Source organism: Hydra vulgaris, chromosome 11, assembly GCF_038396675.1.
Source record: "Hydra vulgaris chromosome 11, alternate assembly HydraT2T_AEP".
In the NCBI taxonomy this organism is placed as follows: domain Eukaryota; kingdom Metazoa; phylum Cnidaria; class Hydrozoa; order Anthoathecata; family Hydridae; genus Hydra; species Hydra vulgaris.
In genome coordinates, this window is record NC_088930.1 from 24,518,011 (window position 1) to 24,539,809 (window position 21,799).

At 27.3% G+C, this 21,799-nt stretch overlaps 2 protein-coding genes across 3 annotated transcripts; one reads left to right on the plus strand and one right to left on the minus strand.

Annotated features, from left to right (window-relative positions):
• The first annotated feature begins 304 nt into the window (after positions 1–304).
• On the plus strand, positions 305–17,043 carry LOC105848637 (B9 domain-containing protein 2). 2 transcript variants are annotated; one of them, XM_065810528.1, is made up of 3 exons: positions 305–449; positions 12,999–13,329; positions 16,590–17,043. In XM_065810528.1, the coding sequence occupies exons 2-3, from the start codon at positions 13,020–13,022 to the stop codon at positions 16,808–16,810; spliced, it is 531 nt and encodes a 176-aa protein (XP_065666600.1). In that variant the 5' UTR covers positions 305–449; positions 12,999–13,019; the 3' UTR covers positions 16,811–17,043. The 2 variants fall into 2 exon arrangements, with proteins under 2 accessions (XP_065666600.1, XP_065666599.1); XM_065810527.1 differs by lacking the exon at positions 305–449 and having other exon boundaries at positions 12,957–13,329.
• A 3,368-nt stretch (positions 17,044–20,411) lies between these two features.
• On the minus strand, positions 20,412–21,521 carry LOC136086940 (uncharacterized). Its single transcript, XM_065809441.1, has one exon. It carries the CDS (start codon positions 21,519–21,521, stop codon positions 20,412–20,414), a length of 1,110 nt encoding a protein of 369 aa, XP_065665513.1.
• Between the last annotated feature and the right edge of the window lie 278 nt (positions 21,522–21,799).

Below are 21,799 nucleotides of genomic sequence, written 5' to 3' on the forward strand. Positions count from 1 at the left end.
TATTAATTTTATTATCAAAAATATTTCAATAATAAAAACCAGTTACTTCAAAAGGCGCATATAAAAGTGCTCAATTCCCTTTACGTTACCTTTACCTTTAAGTTTTTTTTATGAAAAACTCAAAACGAGATTGCGCTTTCGGGTTATAACTGTTAGAAGTGTACCTAAAACCTCCGAACTATCGCGAGTTTTTCATGGGGAGGGTTAGCTATCTTTTAGAGGATCCAAAAATAGGTTTGCTATTTTTAAAAAAAACACTTTCCCGACTGTTTAAAAAAAACATTTTCCGAGCCAATCATCCAAAATAAATCATACAAAAAAGATGTAACTTCGTGCTTGACGTCGACTGATTTACAAATTCAATTTTCACAAATTCTTTATGATAATAAAATTATTTTTGATAATAAAATGAATGAAAAGTTGTTTCATCGATTTTGGATATTTATTAAGTAAGATTTATTTTTTTATATATTTTTTTGCAACAATTTAAATCAGTGACAGAAAGTCACTACAAATATTTGTTACAGCGCTTTTAATGGTATCTCTATAATATAAGTTGATTTACATATTTATATCAAAGCATAATTTGAATTGTTTATATATTTTTTAACAATTATATATTTCGATTTTTCTTGTTTTAAGCTTTTTAACATTTTTTTATGTGTCTAGTAGTTACAAATTTAAATCAAAATGTAATCTTATGTAGATTCAAATAAATCTACTAAAATTTGTTTGCTGAACATCAAGAGTACTACAAAATGAACATATAAATGGGACTCTTGTGCATAGAAGATCTATTATTGATCAAAATTAAAAAGTTGGAAGACTGTTTTTGAGAATAAAGATCTAAAAAAAGATCTTTGTAACATAACTTCTCTTTGTTTATTCTTTAACACTAACACTTGATATTCTTGGTGATTAATACGTTTACCATCACAGTGCAGTAACAAAATTTCTAAATGTAGTGTTGTCTATTTCTTTAAGTTGAACAACTTCTTTAATAGTTGATCTGAATATACAAGACTGTTGATATTTAATAATAATTAATACCAATAATAAAAATACCAATTAATTAATACCAATAATAACAATAAATAATAATAATAATTAATACCAAATGTGCATAGAAGTTCTCTGCACAAATTCAATTTGTAGTACTTTTTATGTTCTTACATAGATAGTTCTTACATTTTTATGTATTTACATAGAAAAGCCATAAAGTTTGTGTTGAATCTCTCTGTACGCGTCGATGACAAATAATTCACTTGAATGAAAGATCAAAGCGTAAAACACTACCATAAGCAATTTCTTTTGCGAGCTGTTCGTTTTTGTTGGGAGTAGCTGAAGTATCAGTACTAATGATCACCATTGACCTATCTGAGAAAACTATTTTATATTCAAGTTGATCTGAAAATGATGTGAGAACAACATTGTAAAGCAAGCAAACTGATCCAGGCACTACTATCATTGATGGTGACAAAGTTGGAAAACGAATTAAAAAGTTTGACCTGATGGGTTTGCTAGTGTAGCTGGATTTAAACTTACAGTAATGATTTGTTTTTCACCTCTGACACCATACACTGTAGTAAGGTTGTGCAGAGGGTCTAACAAAGTACCATAACGTTATTGAAGAGATGAACTCATTTTTGTTATATTTAGAGGTGAGATCACTATCTAATATATTGTTCTATACAAAATGACAGAAGCAGTAATACCAGAGGACAATTCCAGAAGTTGATATGCCACGCCTTAATCTTGATAATTTATTACCAGAAGAAAGATCAACTTATTTACGTAATGAACTTAACAAGTTGGATCCAGATAGTAATTGGGCGAAAAAGATTATGAGTGCATTATGTAAGACAGATAAGTATTTAGCAGTAAATACTGTAGTTCATTTATATAATTTGTTACCTCAAAATGCTAGGAAAAGTGTGGAAAATTGCTGGATGTGTTCCTCACAAGCTCTCCGACAACAACAGAGTAGATAGCATTCTGTTGATCAACTGCTTCAAACGAATGGAAGCATTGGAAGCAAACATATGAGGATTGTAAAGAGGGTGCTCTATACAAACTTTGCTCCACCATCAATTTTGTCTAATGATTACATTGAAGTGGGTTGTTCTTATGAAAGTATTATCGAAACCTTGGAAAATTTATACGTAAAAGCCTTAATAAAATTTTTGCAAGGCTTCAATTACATATAAGACTTCAAACATCAGGTGAATCTTTAGAAGATTTTTTTCAGGGACTGTGTAAACTCAACAAAAATTGTAACTATAAGGGTGTAAAATTGTAATTATAATAAAGATGTAACTGCAGAAGTAATTAATAAAAATGACCCAATAAATCTACTGACATTCTGCAACGCTCTTGCAGAACTTGCAAAGTTCCCATCAAATACGATGACTAAAATGATGCAACTAGATTGTTGACTTTTCAATATATATGAAAGATTGTTGTGATTTCTAGTGTTTATATTGTTATTTATTTTGCCATTTGTGTTATATATATATATATATATATATATATATATATATATATATATATATATATATATATATATATTTATATATATATATATAAATAAATAAACCTCGGCCGGAAGAGAGAAATTTAGCTCTCATTCTGAGCAATTTACAGCTCTCTCAAACGTGTAGTTTTTTCATAAATACAAACCACTTTTTTTTTTTCTTTTTTTTTTTAGATATTAGTTAGAAAAATTTAAAAAACTTGTGCCAACTACATAGAATATAAAAGATAAAGTTTGAATTTCAGATTGATTTTTTTTGCTTACTAAATGCGATTATTTATTTATTTTGCATAACAGTTACTGATTGTTTTGTGGTGCTTGAGATTACATTTTAACTATACGAAGACTTTTTAATTGCACATAGGCTTACAACTTGTTGACTTTGTGATATAAGTTATTTTATATTACAATAATTTTGTTTTTGGTAAAGCAGGATTTAGTATTATAAATGTGAATATAAATATTACATAATTATACTATAAAGTTTTAGCAGAAATAGTAAAAAAAATATGTTTTTTTTTTAAACACAGATAAGCAGATTTTATACAAATAGATTTTTTTCTAAAATCTTTTGTATAAAATACGGTGTGATATCACTATAACAATGACAATATGGTCAAAATTGTTTATAAAAGAAAAGCATTATTGTTGCAACTAAGATGAAAAAGTATATTATAATTTAAAAAGAATGCCAATTGAAATGCATATAAAATAATTTAAAAAGAATGCCAATTAAATGCAAATGTTTTTAATTAGATTGGACTAACTGGATGGTTTCTTAAATAAAAAAAATCAGTTTTAAAAAAAAAATCTAATATAAAAAAAAAAATTGATAATATTCTTGTAACAAATATAAAATTGAATTTTGTATTTAATAAATAGTAATTATTTAATTTAATAATTTATTTGATGAATAAACAGATAGCTTGCGCAAAAAAGCTTCCGTAAAAATTCCATTAAGAGGAACTACTCGCATGGCTATTCATGTTCGTTTTAGGAGAGCTTTTCTCACGCACTCATTTACTCTTGCCGTGGCCTGTATATATATTTCAACTCTTGTATCTTTAGATTAGTATTTTATTGTTGAATAAAGCCTTTATCAAGAGGTTTTCATTTCACAGTGGGCCCAGAGGTGGAAATAGACAAAAAATATTTGTTTGAGAAAGTCTATAAAAATTATTTATTCAGATAAATGATTAAGTCACATAAATTTGTGGATAAATAAAAAAAAATTATGTTTCTAGCTAATTTCTAAGTGATGATATGCAATTTTGAAGTTGATAAATTTCCAATTTTTATTGTGTATCTATAAAAGTTTATTAATTCGGTTAGTTTCCATTCAAAATGAATTTACTGACATAAAAATTGATAAACCACTTATGTAAAAGTTGTATTTATTTTGATATGGAATATATTTTTGAATAAATAAATTAAAAATGTGTTATCATTTTTAATTATTTTATTTTCAAAGCTTTTAAAACTTAATTATGTTATAAATTTATGTTGTTGTTTTTTACAAAAAAATGAGATTAAATCTTAGATTTTTTCAGAAGTGCTAACTTACCTATACTATGTCATACATTTTTAAAATATTTAACATTTCTTCTTTTCAAATATTTTAAGCAGTACTGAGGCAATTTAGCACTTTTTTTATTTACATAATTTAAAAAAGTTGAACTGTGATTTTTTTTTTTCTTAAAATATGTGAGTATTTTATTTTTGGTTACAAATATGAAAATTTTTTATTTGGTTATATAATATGATTTTGTGTTTGTTTCAACAAAAGTAAGGTAAAATAAAAAATAAATGTAATGGAGGAAAATAAAAATGTAAAATACATCACAGAAATAGATTTTTTCACACAATTTATTATAGCTGACAAAACTGTCAAGTTAAATTCAGTACAGGGTGGCCACTCAAATTTAACAATGAAATTCCATGACTTTTCCATGAATCTTCATAAACTTTTATGATAAATCACTAGAGTAAAATATTCAGTACTTGCCATGCGCTAAGCATTTGCAACTTGGTTATTATAAAACATGCAAACCAAAAACTAATTGGTAGAAAGTTCTGATATCATGTCTAAAAAAAACTCTTTTTCTTTTACTTTTCTGATAACTTACGCTGCAAAAATATCTTTTCCAAAAAGGACTTAGACTAGACATATTAGTACATTTCTTTGAAAGAACTGGGTAAAAAGATGAAAAATAAGAGGACACAGGAACTTCTCAATTATGTAAATAACTTTATCACTAATGAGTTCCCAGAGTTGCATGTTAATCAGTTATTGAGTTACCTCTTACATAGTTAACACATAAAATAATAAAAGTATTGCTCGTGTTGAAAATGCTATTTTTACAAACCATATGGAAACAACAGATATCTTTAGCACAAATAAATCCATTGCTCTAATGCATTCTCTTACATTAAGTAAAGAGCAAATAAGAAAATTAAGATTTTTTTTTTTTTGCTTCAAAAGGCATCTATTTTCCAACAACCAATGAATTGCTTAGAGGAAGAAAAAGACTGCGCCCTACAATTATTAATTTTTTGACTGGAAGAGGTGTTTCTGTTCAATACAAAGAGCTTGTAAAAATGGCAATTGATTTTGTTTTGAATATAATTAAAGATTCTTTTATTCTAACAGATGGCGATGAGTATCAGATGTGTTTTAAAGATGGTTGTGATAGAGCAGGGCAACAAGTATCGATGAAATCAAAAAAAATGGTTGAAAGCAAATCAAATATGTGTTAATATGGTTTTATTCCTATGAAACTAATATGTCATCAAGAAAGTAAAAATATAACCCTGCAGCAAAATTATTTACCAAATGCATCGAGATCATTACGTCTTGTGTTTTTGATAAAAGAAACAGAAACTAATCAAGATTTGCTAGATCTTATTGTCCCAATTACTGATAACGCACGAGAAGAGTTAAATGCTGAAGAAATGTGTTGTCTATTTGGCAAAAATTATATCAATGTCAACATTTATATTCAAGATACAATGAAGGATTTAAAGTTTAAATGACTCATCGGCAGGCAAGGAGGTGCAGATTGTATACTTTGCAAAACAAAAACTACTAAATGGACAGATATTAGGAGAGTTAGTGAAGGATTTCCGATTAATCGATCATCAGAAAAAACTTGGATGCTGTACAAAAAGCTAGTTGATAAGGATGGTATCATTCCATCTAAAACTTGAGATTTCGCCACACGAAAAGGACTGACTAAAAAACCACAAACTAAATCAGATCAAAAAAGCATATGTATTACACATTCATATATAAATTGCACTACCTAGTTTTTAAAACTACTTTCTCGGTGTCATATAGATTATAGACTTTGGGTTACAAAAACTGGACCACTTGGTGAACCAATACGTAATGCAAAAGACAGGGTTATTTCTAAAATAAAAGAAAACACTGGACTGTGATTAGATATGTTGTAACTCTGGTGAGAAGGGAGAGACATCTACAACAGGGTCACAAGGCCGTAGATTTTTTTCTGAAGAACTAATTTCTAGCATAAAAGATCTATGTTCTCCTATGTACAAAGGTAGCATGTTACTACTACATTCTCAAATCAGTATAATACTTTGTATAGTTTTTTGTCAGCATAAAATTAAAATAGACAAATTTCAGGAGTTATGCAGTAATGCTACATTTAACATTATTACAAATATGGCATGAGCACAAGTTAACCACACCCTTCATGGAGTCCTTCATCATTCTGCTGAGTTAATAATTCTTAATGATGGTTATGGCCATGGCAATTTATTAGAGAAAGGTCTTGAAGCAAACAACAAAGATATTAGGAACTATTTAAAACTTCTCTCTCGTAAGACATCCCATCTAGAACAACTTACAGATAAAATGAGTCGTCTTTTAGAGAGATCAGATCCTTGTGTTTTAAACCAAATTATCCATTCACATCCTCCGAAGTTATGCCAAGATTGTGGTTCAAATGAACATATAAGCAGATCTCATTAGCGTATGTTTTCAAAACCAAAGAGATATTTTGATGATATGTTTGAAAATCTTATTTTTGATTAATTATAAAGTTATTAATATTTTTTACTATTTAATTATATATTTTTAAATATTTAATTATCTAACTTTTTTTCTTCAAATATGTTGCAAGTTCAAATCATTAGAATTCTTTCCTTATAATTTTATTATACTATCATTATTTTAAATCCAAATTTGACAGAATGCTTGTTTTTAAATACTAAACTTCTTATCAATAGAACAGTAGAAACCAGACCCCCATATTATTCAAATTTTTGAATTTTCTTTTCTTTAAGTATATCTAATAAATTACTTTTTTAATTATCATCTAAAAAAAATTTAACTTTGAGTATTTATCAAAAAATACAAATTTATCAAAAATGACCAAATATGGTAATTTGAACCCAGTCCACAAATTTAGTTTAATATTAAAAATTTAAATTTTCCTATAACAAGCAAAAAAATATCTTTCTAAAAAGTCTTCAATGAGTTTTCTAAGATTTCTTATTCATTTGTTATGATGCTATTTCCAAAACTTTGCCTTCTGGGCCCACTGTGCATTTTATGAGCTCATAGCAATCAGAAAAGTCAAATTTTATTTCCCAACTAACTCAGTAAAGACATTAGTCAAAGTCTCTTATGTTCTTCTATTCAATTTTTTTTTAAAGTAATTTGTTCCCAACAAAGCTGCAAGCAACCAAAATATAAGTTGGGAGTGACCAGAAAACAAAAAAATATTGTTATAGAGCAAGAAAAATGTTAGACAAAATATTTTAAAAAATTGTAAATTATATGAGTTTGGAGAATATGAAGAACTTTAATATTGCAATTAATAAGGAATGATTTATTAATGTCAAAAACCTTCTGAGGTATACAATATGAAACAAGCTTATAAAAAAGACCAGCATGCCAGAGTTTATTGAAAGCCTTTAATATGTCAAGTTAAGTTTAATCTTCAAATAATGAACATTAAAACCTTTCTGTTAAAACAGTCAATAAATCAGCTGCAGAGTAAGAGTATTAAAATACAAATTAATTGTCAGAGAGTAAGTTTTTAGGCTCAAGATGAGATATTAAAAGTTTGTTAATTGAAGATTCCAAGACCTTGCTAATGGTAGAGAGAAGAAAAATTTTGACAATAGTTAAAGAGGTCAGAGTATTCTCTAGAGTTTTTAAAAAAGCAAAAGCAGATGCTATTTGACAGCATGCAAGAAAACCAGATTTAGTTAAGCGTTTATTGAATAGTTTCCAGAATATTAAAAAGAGTTCTGGAGAACACTTTTATAAGACCATAACAGGAATGTTATTTAGACCAAAAGCATTGGAAGAGTCTAACAGAGAAACAACTTTAGCAACAGAAGCCAAATTGATTTTAACATCTAACAACAGATAAACCTGTTTTCATGGTATGACAGAAAGAGTGTGGTCACTAGATTAAGAAACAAATCAGAAAAAAAGTTTCTGCAAATTGTTCTGCCTTATTTTTGGGAGATAAAAGGTTTATTGAGATTAAAGGAGAACAAGAAAAAATTGAGCATGATCAAATTCAAAAATTGAGAAATGCAAAAGCTATGGTCTTTATTTCTAGCAAGGTAAGTGGTACCAAGTCATTAACTGTGATAGACATTAAAACCACCAGTGATAACAATATTGACTGATGGGTAAAGGGAAAGGACGCAGTCAATTTGATCTCAGCACTTACAAGAGTGCACTCTTGAGAAGGAGTCAGATAAAAGACAAAGAGAAAGGCAAGTGAAGAGGTTCTAAATAAAAGCACATAAAAAAATTATCAGAGGATTCAAACCTAGTTTCACAAAAAATAAATAAGTTGATACATAAGCATAAAAATAAACTAAGCATAAACATGTGATTATTGCAGTCTTTGTGAATCAGAGGACAATGGCCAATAACACTGAGATCCAAAGATGAAACAGATCAATTTAAATTAGTCACACGAAAAGCAAGTAAGTCTGATAAATTTTTCAACAGTCTTTAACAGATTGAACAGATAAAAAGTTACTTTAAATAGCACAATTATTTATAAAAGAAAGATTAAGATATATAATGTTTTTAGTTATCATTTTAATAATAATAATAAACTCTAATTAGCAATAATAATAAACTCTAGTCAGCTGGTAGTTAACTCAAAGTCCCAACAAACGTTTCTGTATGTGCCTTAACAATGCACACCAAAAGCACCAGCAGGGACGCCATCTACATCATGGCACTGTGATAATGATCAACACTCTGATATTTTACACCTGTTGGTAGAATCACCCTAGCTGAGAACTACCACAGAACTCAGGAAACTTTACTACCAGAACCTGCCTTAAAACCATTAAAATGAGTTTTAGGACCATACCTCTCATTCGGAGTTAAAAGGAAGAGTTGTATAACCACTAACAAAGAGACACAAGCAAAAATCCAAGAGTTGAGTCAAAACAATCTTTTGAGTAAAGACAGTAATATTTTTCAGTAATATATTTTAAGCATTCACCATATAAGGCAAGAAACAATGTAACACAGGTTTATATATACACCAGCCTAATAGATAAAAAAAGGGGCCTGGTGCAATTAACATCCAAGATTAGTACTTTTATTGAGACATCATCTCTAGCCTTTACTCAACTAGGAGCTCCAACGCAGGTGTATTTTAAGCCTGAGTTAACTTTTCCTAGACTTTGCTTAGAAAAGCAAATCTTAAAGGGCAGCAGAGCATAGTGCAGGTTGTACTGATTTACGTATTACGTAAAGTAGTGGAGTGATCATGATGATCCTGAACCTAACATGATATTTCTACGGCTTAGTTTGAGTTCGCTGATCTTCTCATCTGTTTCTGACTCATAACTACATTGATGCTGATTGTCATGCTTTATTTACATTTATTCCTTTTTCCTTTCTCTCTTTTCCTCTCATTGTCTCTTCATGCCATGTTTTGCAGGAAAAAACACTTCTCTTTGCATAAAAAAGAATTGGTATTCTTCATTCAGGATTTTTATCACCACGTTTATTTTTAAGCATATTATTTTGTTCTGTGTACCTTCATAAGCAGACAATTATATTTAAATGCAGTTCTAACAATTTTCTGACAGATTGATCAATCCGCTGCATCATGTTTTAGTTATTAGATAACTTGGGTATTCTGGCTTGCATCCAAATAAAAACAACATCAAAAGACATTTTATAACATTCTGAAAGTGATCACTATATAATTATACTAAATAATGAAGCCTGAACAGTTTAAGTACATCTGGCGAAAAATGATAATTTTGCTTTATATAAAATAAAATATTGCCTTTCCAATTAACTTATGCTCTGGGTCAGGGTTAGGGTTTTTGTAAGTAATGTATTTGTATTTGATCAAATACAAATACATTAATTTTCTATACAAATTCAAATACAAGTATATGTATTTAAATACAAATTCAAATACAAGTATATGTAATTAGCAGTTTCCAAATACAAACATTTGTAGTTTAAGTTAAGAAAAAATACAAAGATTTTTTTAAGACAATACTGATAAATTAGTATAATAAACAAAATTTATGTATTTTTTTATATTTTCAATATAAAAAAATACATAATTCAACAACACAATAAAGTCATACAAGCAATCTTGAAATGGCAGGTAAACTAAATAAAATACCTATGCCCAATAGATTAAAAACAACTATGTGGGCAATTATACTACTACTTCAACCTAGGCCACCCTTCTTTAAATATCAGCCTTGGATTCAAAAACTTATTTCCAGGAGGTTTAATTTTGCAAAGGAGGGAATCTTATATATCTAATATGTATATATGTTATTCAATTAATATTTGTATATTTATACTTTATGACAAGCATTTATTATTTAAAAGTTTACAACTGGTAAGCAGTGTGATTCTAAAACTCACAAAATATTATTGATAAACTTACGGTTTTTTAAGTCTTTTGTCAGCTGGTTTCTTGTTCATTAACTTATTTATTTTTCTTTTAACTTGAAACTTAATAAGTGGTTGCTTGCAGCCATGCTAGCAATGACTTAAAATAGTGTTAAAATAAAATAAAAAAGAGCGGAAAGAGTCAATTGGACAAGCAATCATCTTTTCCTTCATGTGTATTACCTGGATAATAGGCTCTAATAATTTCTATGGATTAGTCTAGATGATTTCAGATAATTATTGGTAGATCATGCTATTAAAAGAAACATCCATAAAATGTCAATGTAAAAAGCAAGATAAGACACTCAATCAAAACATTCTTGAAATTTAAGATTGATTAGGTGCTTGTGGGTTATATGGATAATATATAAATAGCACTCTACTTCAATTAGTTTAAACCTTGTTGTTTTGATATTTAAAATTACAAAAAATGATGACTACCTTCCCCATATCTTAAACATGGGCAAGGTAGTCATCATTTAAATAATGAATGCAATACAAATATATACATGCATACAGTTTAAATAATTTTTATTTTGTCACAACAACATAAGTAAATTGTATATCAGATTAAATACAAACTTTGTGTTACTTACTGCATTCTCATTTTATATTTTAAGGTATTTACACATTTAATTGTCAGCTTGTGCTGTCAATTTATTGTATTTTTCTTGTTGAATAAATTGACAGCACAAACTTTTTGAGAATAAAGATCCTATAAACAAGATTCTCATTTATTTTTCATCTTGTAATACTCTTGACAAGAGTATTACAAGATGAAAAAATGAGAATCTTGTGTATAAATCTTTATTCTCAAAAAACCTTTCATTGTAGTATTCACAAATTATTATTTTTTGATTTAAATTTGTCACATATTAAATACTTTTTGTCTTGGAAAAAACCTATATTCCTATATATCAAATTTCCTAAATATCAAAAAGACAAGAGAGCATTAAAGTTAGAAATAATAAAATTTACTGAGTTATTTGCCATAGTTATTGTGCTAAAAGGTTAAAACAAAAATAAAATAGTAAACAAAAATATGTATTTGTTAAACAAATACATAAATAATGTAAATTATGTTTTGATACAAATATCAAAATATGCAATTCACATTATAAAGATAATATTAAAAAGTGAAGTAATAAAATAAATGTTCAAAACCGATGGAATCATTGTCTTCATTCATTTCATTACAAAAAGTTCAAGAATTTGAATTTAAAAATAGCAATGTTTAGTTAGGATGATTTAAAAGTTGGTTTTACGTTTTAAAAGTAGGTTGTGTTTTCTTCAAAATCACAAACCTACTTTTGCAAATAAGGAAGGTTACCTAATGCAACACTTTGTTATATATCTACTAAAATAAGATCAGACTTTAAATTATTATATACACATTAATAAGATTATTTTAATTCATTAATTTAAATTATAATTATGTTTTGGGTAGGTTATCTGTTATGTTTTATTTTATTTTAAAATATTTTTTCTTTGCATTTTTCATTTTTATATTATTGCATTATATTAACGTATGTTTTTTATAATAATATTTCTTATTTCAAATTACAAAACAACAATTTACATTAATGAAACATTTTTTATAAATTGGGGTATCAAAATATGCTTTTTTGGATAGTATAAATAGCAATGCAGCTTTTTATCTCGTCACTGGTACTTCTTGTCAGGAGACCAGCGGTAGAAGAGCCACATTTAAAATTTATTTTAATAACTTATAGATTAATACAAATTATTTTTTTTTGTTGGTGAAGAGTGGGAGGGGGTAAAAGGGTGGGAGGGATAAATGTCATACCCCAAAGTCAGTGTGTATGCACCTCTGTCTAATATATTTTGTAATGTTGTAAAATTTAATTTTTAATATTCATATTAGTTTCACTTGTTTAATCATTATTTAAAATAATTAAAATTAATCAACATAAAATTATTTATAAGAATTAAACTTTTTTGATACCAGGGTGTGTTAAACCCTTGCCACCACATCCACCCTCTACTCTAAGATAAGTTATTAAAGTAAATTTTAAATGTGGCTCTACTACCTCTGGTCTCCTAACAAGAAGTACCAGTGACCAGATAAAAAGCTTTTATATTTACTGGTGATCTAGAATAAAATGAAAACAACATTTTGTATATAAGAATTATAAATATAGTTTAAAGAAAAGAATTTTAGGAAAAAAATATGTATTTTTATATGGTAAAGATAGAGGTTCAGTGCCCCTCTAGCCTCCTTGATATGTCTGGCAGCTAGTGGACATAATACATCTAATATTCCATAATATTAAATCTATATTTTAATACCAATTTATAGATATTTAGATAAAAATTGGCAAATTTATAACAATTTAAGTAAAGAAAAACTAAGTTTTGACCACAGTTTCTTCAACAAATCCACATATCAAAAATTTGTTGCTTAAAACCTTTTATAAGTTTATAACTTTTTATAAATTTCTTTCTAGTCTAACAATAAATAACATTCTAGTTTTTTTTTGGTTTAAAAATTTTATGTAATGTACCTAGCATAAGTAATATAGAAGTACCATGGCTGAGCTTCATGTAATTGGAGAACTAGATGGGGCAAGTGGATTTCCAACTCACAGTTTATATTGCAAATGGTCAGTCCAAGTTGAAGGATCTTGGAAACTTCTTTCTGGCATATGTGAAGGTCAGACACAAGTTGATAATCCAGAAAATGAGGAATATTCAGTTTGGTCTCATCCTATTGATTTGCATTTTGCTACAAAAGGCTTAAAAGGTTGGCCAAAATTACATTTTGAAGTTTGGCATCAAGATAACTTTGGCAGAAATGAAGTTTATGGCTATGGCTTCTGCCACGTTCCTACATCTCCAGGTTTAATTTTATTTGTATGTATGTATGTATGTATGTATGTATATATATATATATATATATATATATATATATATATATATATATATATATATATATATATATATATATATATATATATATATATATATATATATAATTACATACATATATATATTTATATATATGTATATATATATATATATATAAAAATATGTATATATATATGTAATTATATATATATATAAATATTTATATATATATATATATATACATATATATATATATAAATATATATATATATGTAATTATATATATAAATATATATATATATATATATATCATATATATATTTATTTATATATTATATATATATTTATTTATATGTTATATATATTTATATATTATATATATTTATATATTATATATATTATATATATATATATATTTATATATAAATTATATATATATATATATATATATATTATATATATATTATAATATATATATATATGTATATATATATTATATATATATATATTTATTTATATATATATTACAATACGGTGGGTACTTCTTGTGATGTCACATATAAAAAAAATAATTAAAAATATTATTTGCGAGCAAAATACAACGCGTATTTTAAAATTATTCTTAATTATAAGCAAAAAGTATTAATAAAATAATATTCAAAATAAATTTTTATGATATTGCAGTGATATATTTAAAAAAAAAATTTTAAATAATTTGGTCACACACTCAACACAGCTTTATCATGTTACACATGCATCATTACACAGATAAGAATATCAAACTCAAGAAAGTTGATTTATAGAGTAGCAATAAAAGTTGATATATGAAATATAAAAAAGAAAAACTCAAACTCAAGAAATAAATAGTTGATTTGGATTAAAACAAAGTCATAAATAATATAAGATAAAAAGTATTTTGTGTATATAAATGCTTTTAACATAAATTTAGTGTTGGTATAATTTACTTTATTTACATTTATTCTCAATTTTTTTTTTTATTGCATTGAACAAGAACAACACTATGTAACAGTATATTAACAGTTATTTTTAGTTTGAATCTGCTTGTATAGTTGCAATTAAGTAATTTTATGAATAAACAATTGATTTTAAGGTGATAGTAAATGCTAATAGTTATTTTAAAATTTTAATAATAAAAAAAATATCTATAGCTGAGAGATTGAAAAACTAAAAGCATACTTTGACAAAGAATACTTTGCTAAAGAAAAGTAAAGGATTAAGTACCTGAGCAAATTGAAAGTTGCTAAAGTGAATAGCACTGAAAAGATTTAATATAATGGAAAAAAGCAGAATACGAAATTAAATTTCTATAAAAAAAAAAATTAAAGACTAATTAAATGAATCAATAGCTTCAACTTCAAATAATTGCATTTCTTAACAATGTGTAGTCAGACCTTTGGGCAAGCAATGATCTGATTGCATTGGTGTGATTGCAATTATTGAGTTATTTTGAATTATTGTATTAGAAACTATATTATATAACTATATTGTCATTGTGTATTAGAAAGTTCAATTGTTTACTGATGTTTTTTTCAATGACAGTAATTGCAAATCATATCTGTTCAGATACTAGAGACAGGGGGAAAGATTGTGTTTACTGCTTTATTGAGAAATTATATTATTATATATTATTGTCTGTAATACTGATGTTAAAACACTTTCTGCCGATCTTCACCAATCTTTAGAATTTAAAAATAAGCTTATGATGAAATTACTCAGCCAGTTATCTTTGTAATATAATAAAATATTTGAATAGAAATCAACTTTAAATTTGAATGGAAATTCAAATTTCTATGAGAAGAGGGTTGTTGATGATGTTGGAGGATAAGCCAAGTCTCTGGTCTGAATGAAATGTATGAACAAGAATGAGAAAAGTATATCTAGAAACGATAGATGAAAACTGCCATTAATGGTTCTGAAACCATTAATGACAGCTACTACTATTCTCTACATTAGCAATCTAAAATCAGCAGTAAAATAGACAACGAAAGACCTTATTTAAAAGTAAACAAAACACCCGTAATACAAAAAATTCATCATTTCATTGCTTTCAATGGATAATTGTAATTTTTCAAAACAAGTCAAAGAATCTATAAAAAAAAGTGCCACTCAGTTCAATCTTTATTTCAGTATTTGTATTATGTTAATAAAATATGATTTAAATAAATTTATTTTAAATTTAATAAATTAATAAAGGTTCGTACAGTATCACACACATAAAAAATTTGTCATTTGTATAATTGATTTTAATAAAAATCAATTATAACACTAAAGTTTTATAATTGATTTTTATTAAGTTGGTGAAATTATGGTAAAGTAAAATAAAATTTCTAAACATCAACATGTTTTCTGTAACATTAAAATAATTATTATTCTAATTGTAGCCAATAAACAGAAAATCTTAATCAAAGTTTGAATTTTAAAATTATTTTTGCATGCAGTATATAAAAAATAGTTTACTATAGATATGCAATATTTTGCATCATGCAATATCTTGCATGTCTGTAGTAAACTTTTTTTTATAGCTCCTTTTATAGTACCAAAATCAAATGTGAAACATGAGAATTGCCTAACTACAAGTACAATGAGTGTTGACATGTCTTTATTGGCTGAAGAAGCAAGTGAAAAAATCAAGACATTTGTTAGGTTAATGGAGCAGTTTGCCAACTTGCAGTAATATTTTTTTAAATTTATTACTAAGTCAAAAAAAATTTAATAAGGCAGGTTTGCAAAAACTCAAAGGTCCATTTGTATCAAGATAGCATTATCAAAATGTTGTCTGCATATTGTTGCTTTTTTATTGCTCTTGATTTTAAAGTTGCATTAAAAACAAAATAACTAGTTATTACAGTTTAGCTCCTAAAAATGCAGAAATTTCTGCAGAAGATTCAGAAAAAGGATTTTCTATTAATAAATAATTACTTGTTAAGAATTGTTTTGTATTGTCTTGGCATCAATAAAAAGATTTAGATAATAGGTTGGTGCAAATGGTAATTACTATTGTTTTAATTCTTATTTATTTCTGTTTAAAAATCTTATACTAATAATGGCGAAGATACCCTTAAGTTTTGTATATCCTTAAGTTTTATATATATATATATATATATATATATATATATATATATATATATATATATATATATATATATATATATATATATATATATATGCTAATGTGTGTAATCGTTTATATTGTATATGACATGGTGCAGTACTTGTGACGTTTAATTTTAGGTCACCATAAAATGAATTGTGTTACATGGAAACCTGTTGGGGATTGGAAACAGCGTTTACGATCTTACTTTGTAAGTGGAGGTCCAATACTACGTAACTCTGATATAATTTACTCAGGAACAGATAGATATAAGCTCACTACTGTTGCAATGGGCACAATACACTTAAAATTAAGCATTATCCTTCGAAGTTTTGATAAATTTGGCATTGAGTGTGGTTGATGTCTTTTTTAAATTTGTATTGTTTTAATAAATTATTCTTTCTATTTATAAGTATGTAAAAAATATTTAGTTATATAATTGTAAAATAATGCATAGTTTTGGAAAAAAGTTACTCAAGGTTTTTTAAAGTCATTGTTTTTAGGTATATTATATTAGATAAAAGTATGATATTTTTATTTTGTAAATAATCTATAATATTGTCTCATTTAAAAAAAATTAGTACCAATAATTGATTTGATTTTTATTATTTGTTGTCTTCACAAAATTAAAAAAGCTAAATTTAAAGTTGGCTTTATTGGAAAATACTTCATCGGTATTAAGAAGCAGTCTTTTAAGACATATTTTAATATATATATATATATATATATATATATATATATATATATATATATATATATATATATATATATATATATAGAATAATAGTCTTTTAAACAAAGTTTATAATAGTAGTCTTTTAAACAAAGTAAATTTTTGTTTCTAATGCCGTAGCTTTTAAGTTTAATTAGCTGTATATCATGGTTTACTTTATGAATGCTTTGGACAGATCAATGAAACTTCTAAGATAAAATAATCGTTGTTTAGAGCGTCAGATATCTCGTTGACTAGTTCGACTATAAATGAATGCATTTTTTTGAAACCGAACTGTTTTCTTTACAGAATATCGTTCTCAGTTGGATAATCGTATAGTCGTATATAATCGTATAATCGTATATAATATTGTACATTATACGCTCAACTATTTTTAAAGTTTAAAAATTTGTAAACTACTTAAGCAAAAAATTAGCTTAAAATTTTAATTTTAAGCTAATTTTAATATGAGATATCGATATAACGAAAAGTACAGGCTATTTATCGCTTGAACAAAAAAAATGTAAAATTGTTCTACTACGCTTTATTCCATTTGTAAAATCTCGAGGATTGAAAACTGTTCCTTTGGAGAGACTATGTATTTAAAGTAGTACAGAATACAAGGGTGTCTATGCTGCTCCACCAACTGAATATATAGTAAAAAAGAGGTCTGTGGAAAGCATGCACCAATAAATTATCCCTTAACAATAATAACAATAATTAGGTTACAAATGCCACAACACCCACTTGCAATAATTAAATAATTAATATCACTTTCAACATGCTCCTTTACAATTATTAAATTATTACTGTCACTTTTTACACGCTTCCTTACAATTATTAAATTACTACTGTCACTTTTAACACGTTTCCCCTGTTGATTTGTCAGCAGTATTTGTCTTTTAATTGTCTTAGATTTGTCCATCAAGAGCTGTCTGTCAGGTTGGACGTTTATTTATTGACCTGAGCGCCACATCATTCCTCCCAATCTCGGTTTCAATTGCGCAGACATTTCTTTTTGAATTATCATCTTTATCTTTGTTATCTTGGTCAGCATCAATCTCCAGAGGAATTAATTTTTGGACAGGTCGAAAGCATATCTTGGGTGTTCCTTTTTCAATATAACCTTTAATTTCGCTCCACGAATTGCTTTGTCTTTTCCTTCAATAACTTCCACAACTCTTGCCATTCTCCACTGACTTCGGGGTGCCAAATCTTTGTCATCAATTAACATGACATCATTTACTTTTAGTTTTCTTGTTTATTATCATTAAAATAATTATATAAATGTTGCTGTTTTAATTCATTCAGATAAACCTTACTAAAACGCTTTCGATAATCATAAATTAAAATTCTTAAGTAGATCGCACGTTTCTTGATATCACCCAACTCAAAACATAAATTCGTTTCCACATTATTTCTAAATCTATTTCATCCATACATCAAGTGAAAAGGAATAAGCGCTTCTTCATTATCATCTTCACTCATGTAGACAAGTGGTCTACTATTAATTACAGATTCGATATCGCATAAAACTGTTTGCAGTTCTTCATAAGTAACGAGGGATTTTACCATAACCTTTAATAGTGGTATCTTAACTGATTGTACCAATCTTTCATAAAATCCTCCCCACCAAGGGGAAGCAGGTAGAATGAATTTTTGGTTAATCTTATTATTTAAACAAAATTTCTCTACTTCAATCGGTTTAAATGTTTTAAAATTGTCACTAGTAATGTTATCAGGTATACCCCTAACCGATAATCAGGATAATCAGGAGTTGGGGGAGGTAGCATTGTTTTTCCACTAATCTTCTTGCAAATAACACACTTGCGCAGAACGTTCATGACATTTTTTTTTCCTTTAAAAATCCTTGCTCTAACTTGACTAAAAGTCAATTCAATGCCATGATGCATGACACGTTCATGGGGGTCACGAAAAATTAACACCGTAAAATAGCTATGTTGACCATTACGTAAAATTATTGGATATTTTTTATTATATCTCAGTATCGAATTTCCAAATCGTTTTTTTAATTGCAGTACGTTTTGTTCGTCAGTGAACAACTTCAGGGATGAACTTAGCTTCCCGTAGTTATCTTGATTTCTTAAATAAAACTGTTCTATTAATAACCATAAACTAAATGCCTCATCATGTTCATTAAGTCTTAACATGTTTTTTTTAATTAATCCATTGTTCTTCTTAATTGTTTTTATCAAATTACTTGCAAATCTATTCACATACCCAGTTACCATTATAAGTCTGTTCAATGTACTATACTTTTTAATATCTATCAGAACACCAATATTACCACTACTCACATATTTAGACTACTCTCATTTATCATATCGACACCTTTTGACTCAATCAGAACTTCATTCACATTCAAACTATTCTCACTATCAAAAAATCCTACTTCAACCTCCTCCTTACATAAAAATTTAGGTCCAGATAACCAACTGTCGTTCAATTGCTTAAAACAAAACATACGAGTTGGAATATCTGCTAGATTCTCCAATCCTGCTACATGCCTCCATTTCTTTCTCTCAACCTCTTTCCTAATCATGACAACACAATTTTCCACCCAAGGTTTCCAAGTTTTCTCCTTCTCTTTAATCCAATGTAAAGCCACTTCAGAATCTGTCCAACAACTAACATTACTAATAACTACTCGATTTTCTATTACTCGTTTCACTTCTCCAACTAATTTTCTCAACAGCAAACAACCCAATAGTTCTAACCTAGGAACAGACAACTCTTTCAATGGCGCTACCTTTATTTTGACTGCCAAAAAAAATACCCTCACAGCAACACTCGTCTTAACTCTAAGATAAACAACTGCACAATATCTCTCTCTTGAGCTATCATAAAATCTATGTAACTCTGCCACAATTATTCTCTTCTCTTCTCTAACAAACGCAAATCTCTTTACTCTTAAAACACTCAGCTCCTCAACATTTTTTAACAATTTTTTCCACTTAAACTCAATCTCAAAATCGCCAGACTAAAAACAAAATTGTTTTTAGTCTGGCTGTTATAGGCGACACAATGCCTAATGGATCGTAAATTGATGCCGAAATTTTTAAGATATTTCTTTTTGTTGTTTTAAGTTCACGTGACATTTTTATATACTCAATAAATAGGAAAATAAATCCATCATTTTTCAAATCCCATTCAATTCCTAAAACTCTTTTATTCTCATGGTCACTTTTACCCAATTCTGTTTCTAAGAAAGTACTGTCATTAAGATTGCTTATTGAATTTTTATTTCCTTATTTTTTATTATTTTCTCATTAAAACCGAAATAGTTTTGTAACTCTCGACTTTTTGTTTCCGATTTCTTTAAATTGAAACCACCTTCAGACATAATTGTTTTTGACTTTTTATAAAACTCTTTACCCTTAGTTACACTTTCAGTTCCAGATGTGACATTATCAACATATAAATCTTCAACGAATCTTTTTACAAACTTACCATTACATTTTTTATATTTTTTGAGATGATGTCTTATTGTTCCATGTAATAAAAAGGAGCTACTAGTCAGAACAAATACTACTCTCAAAAACCTACAAACAATCAATTCTGAGTCCTGTTCTGTTTCAACATTTTCATAGCAGAGGAATCTTAAATAATCTTTATGCTCACTAGAAATTTTTACATTTAAGTAAGCTTGTTTAATATCTGCTAATATGGCAATATAATTTAATCGGAATCGCAGTAGCACATCAAATATTTTGGATAATAGATTTGGCCCTGAATAAAGACAATCATTCAAGGATAATCCATTGTTAGAACAGGAAGCATCAAATACTGCTCTTATCTTAGTGGTTTTCATATCTTTTCTTACAACTGGCCGGTGTGCTAGGTGGTGTGTTTTTCCTGATTCCTTAGCAATTTCATTGTCAGGAACTCTTTTAATAATTTTATTTATTTCGTATTCTTTAAAAATGGAGTCATAATTACTTAACAAATTCTTATCACCCAATTGCCTCTTTAACCTATTCAGTTTAATCTCACAAATTTTATAGTTATCAAGTAAGCAATCATGATATCGCTTAAAAGGAAGCTTAGTTACATATCTTTCACCGTTATGCATAATATCATTTTCAAATTGTACCATACACTCATCAGTAGATTCCATTTTCTCCACATTCCAAAACTTTTGTAAATCACTTCTTAGTTCATCTCTTTCACTGCGCACATCTTCCACACTCCCTATTAAATTAGCATCAACGCGTAAATTCAGGATTATTTTCTCATTACCATTTATTACAGAAGGCTTTGGGCCACTTAATACCCATCCTAGAAAAGAGGAAGAAGCTACAGAATAGCCTTCAATCCCTCTAATAACTTTACCTGTCATAATTTATGGTACAAATTACACCTTACCAATAAGTCAATAGGAAAATCTTTAGAACCATCATCGTAATCAGCAAGAATTAGTTTTGAAATATGTGGGTAATTTTTACACGCTTGAGATATCTCTTGCCTCTGCAAAGGGCTAAAAATACACACACAGTGCCTCGAAATATAAATACAAGTTAGCATTTCTATATTTTACCATAAGTTGAACAACATCAAGCTTTTTAACCCTGGAACTGTTAAATTGACCGAATGTTTTTATTATTATAGCTTCTTGCA

Bases quoted from the DNA above. Each gene is read 5' to 3' on its own strand.
- LOC105848637 (XM_065810528.1), top strand. From the start codon at position 13,020: ATGGCTGAGCTTCATGTAATTGGAGAACTAGATGGGGCAAGTGGATTT. The intron at 13,330-16,589 runs GTTTAATTTTAT...GTTTAATTTTAG, and splicing joins CCACGTTCCTACATCTCCAG to GTCACCATAAAATGAATTGT.
- LOC136086940 (XM_065809441.1), bottom strand. From the start codon at position 21,521: ATGACAGGTAAAGTTATTAGAGGGATTGAAGGCTATTCTGTAGCTTCT.